At 35.1% G+C, this 2,038-nt stretch overlaps 1 protein-coding gene across 1 annotated transcript; it reads left to right on the forward strand.

Moving 5' to 3' along the window:
- Nucleotides 1-630: 630 nt before the first annotated feature.
- Nucleotides 631-1,672, forward strand: LOC117921341 (probable pectinesterase 29). Its single transcript, XM_034839215.1, has 4 exons — nt 631-830; nt 907-1,066; nt 1,148-1,360; nt 1,442-1,672. Exons 1-4 carry the CDS (start codon nt 631-633, stop codon nt 1,670-1,672), a joined length of 804 nt encoding a protein of 267 aa, XP_034695106.1.
- Nucleotides 1,673-2,038: the final 366 nt, after the last annotated feature.

Consider the following 2,038-nt stretch of genomic DNA (forward strand, 5'->3'; position numbering starts at 1 on the left):
AAAAAAAGGCAATTTTGTAGGAGTTTTTCTTAAAGATTTTTCGTAAAAAATGAATAAGAAAAGTTTTAAACATAAAGTGTATAGTAATTTTAATTTTCCTTTCTTCAAAAATTTCCATGGACAATTAAATAGTAAGAAATTATAATCTTATCATTTTTATTTATTTTTTCCCACCTTTTCCTCCGAGATGTAAGCATTGGGACGGGAAGTAAAGACCCACTTTGCCCCTAAATAAAAAGTGGCACAAGTTATTTGGTTAACTAATTAATTTTTTTTTAAGAATTAAACATAATTAATTAAAAATGGTAAATATAAAAAAATAAAAAAATGCAACAGCTAAGCATATCTTAGAGTATTCTCAAAATGACTAGCAAAAATAGCAGTTGAGAAGAGAATCATTGCAATCAAATAAAATTGGACGATTTTGTACCGATTATTGCCATTCATCATTGAAAATCCAAATACGTGAACCATTTGTAATTGCGAAGAATCTTAATAACCAAATATATATCCTGATCTATATAAATCAAACGTAAGAGGTGGTTATCACTTATCACCTTCTGTCTTCCTTCATTTTCTTCTGCTTCACCCGCACCATTTGTGGGGTTGAGCTTAATGAGATATATAACCATGTTTGTTGTTTTGCTGCTCTTCATTTTAGGTGATTGGACACTAAGTAAAGGAGCCCCAGCTCCCATTTCTAGGGAAATCTTTGTCAATCCCCAAGGTGGCTCTGGAATCTACACAACCATTCAAGATGCTATCAACCAAGGCGTTCCGGGAAATAACACCGGATGGGTTCTGATTAATGTGGCCCCTGGGGTTTATGCGTAAGTGTAATTACCTTGTCCCTTTGCACATTCTTCATGTCGCTAAGCTAATTGGCCCTTGGGTTCATGCATGTAGGGAGAATGTAACAGTTCCTCGAGATAAGCCATACGTATATTTGAAGGGTCACCAGAGATCTACCACAATAGTTGCTTGGAGGACTTCTGATGGCAACCTTTGGGAGGCTACTTTGATGGTATTAGCAGACAATTTCATTGCCCAACGCATAACTTTCAAGGTAATCTTTGAAGGAATTTATCCAAAACATATTTGAAAGCTAGGAATATTTTACTGAGAGCCTGTTGTATTGATTTCTTAGAATACATTCAACGTTGCTGGCTCAATCCTCGGAAATGATGTGAAGCCTGCTGTGGCCGTCTCTGTGCAAGGAGACAAGAATTCTTTCTACCGATGTGCCTTTATTGGTGTACAAGATACATTATTTGATGCAGTTGGTCGGCATTTCTTCCGGTCTTGCTACATTGAAGGTGCAGTTGACTTCATCTTTGGTGATGGAACCTCAATGTACCAGGTGATCGAAAATCCAACTCTCTCTCTATATGTATACAATTTCTCTTGAAATACTGAGGAAGCTAATTTTGCCTATGTTTAGGCCTGCGTAATAAATGCAACCGGATATGGTTTCATAACAGCACAGCGCAGAGAGACCCCAGACGGACCATCGGGTTTTGTTTTGAAATTCACGAGGGTGATTGGGACTGGTCCAACATATCTTGGTAGAGCATATGGGGCTTATTCACGAGTCCTGTTTTATAAATCCACGCTTCCAGGCTCTGTGGACCCAAAGGGATGGGACCCTTGGAATTTTGTAGGTCATGAGTAAGTCCCCCACCCTAATTTCATTTATTTTATTATTAAATCTCTATAATAGTTTTAGAAAATGTTTTAAAAGAAATATGAGATATTTTCTAAAATTTTTAATCTTTTCGGAAACAAAATACTTTCTAAAATCATTATCCAACTTATTCATAAAAAATCACTTATAATATTAAAAAATTATTCTTAATATTTTTTTAGAAATATTTGATAAATGATTATCATAAAATCTGTTTTCAAATAGAATATTCAAGTCAAATATTGGTAATTATGCTCTTAATCATCTTATCATATGGATCAATAGAGTGATATTCATTTTTCACACATCGTAGGAACCAACTGACTTATGCAGAGGTTGGTTGTCGTGGTGATG

This window comes from Vitis riparia, chromosome 1 (genome assembly GCF_004353265.1).
Source record: "Vitis riparia cultivar Riparia Gloire de Montpellier isolate 1030 chromosome 1, EGFV_Vit.rip_1.0, whole genome shotgun sequence".
Taxonomy (NCBI): Eukaryota; Viridiplantae; Streptophyta; class Magnoliopsida; order Vitales; family Vitaceae; genus Vitis; species Vitis riparia.

What these genes read in the sequence shown, in the direction of transcription:
- LOC117921341 (XM_034839215.1), top strand. Translation starts at nt 631, where the DNA reads ATGTTTGTTGTTTTGCTGCTCTTCATTTTAGGTGATTGGACACTAAGT. An exon ending in GTGGCCCCTGGGGTTTATGC is followed by an intron (nt 831 to 906) that starts GTAAGTGTAATT and finishes TCATGCATGTAG; the next exon opens with GGAGAATGTAACAGTTCCTC. An exon ending in CCCAACGCATAACTTTCAAG is followed by an intron (nt 1,067 to 1,147) that starts GTAATCTTTGAA and finishes TTGATTTCTTAG; the next exon opens with AATACATTCAACGTTGCTGG.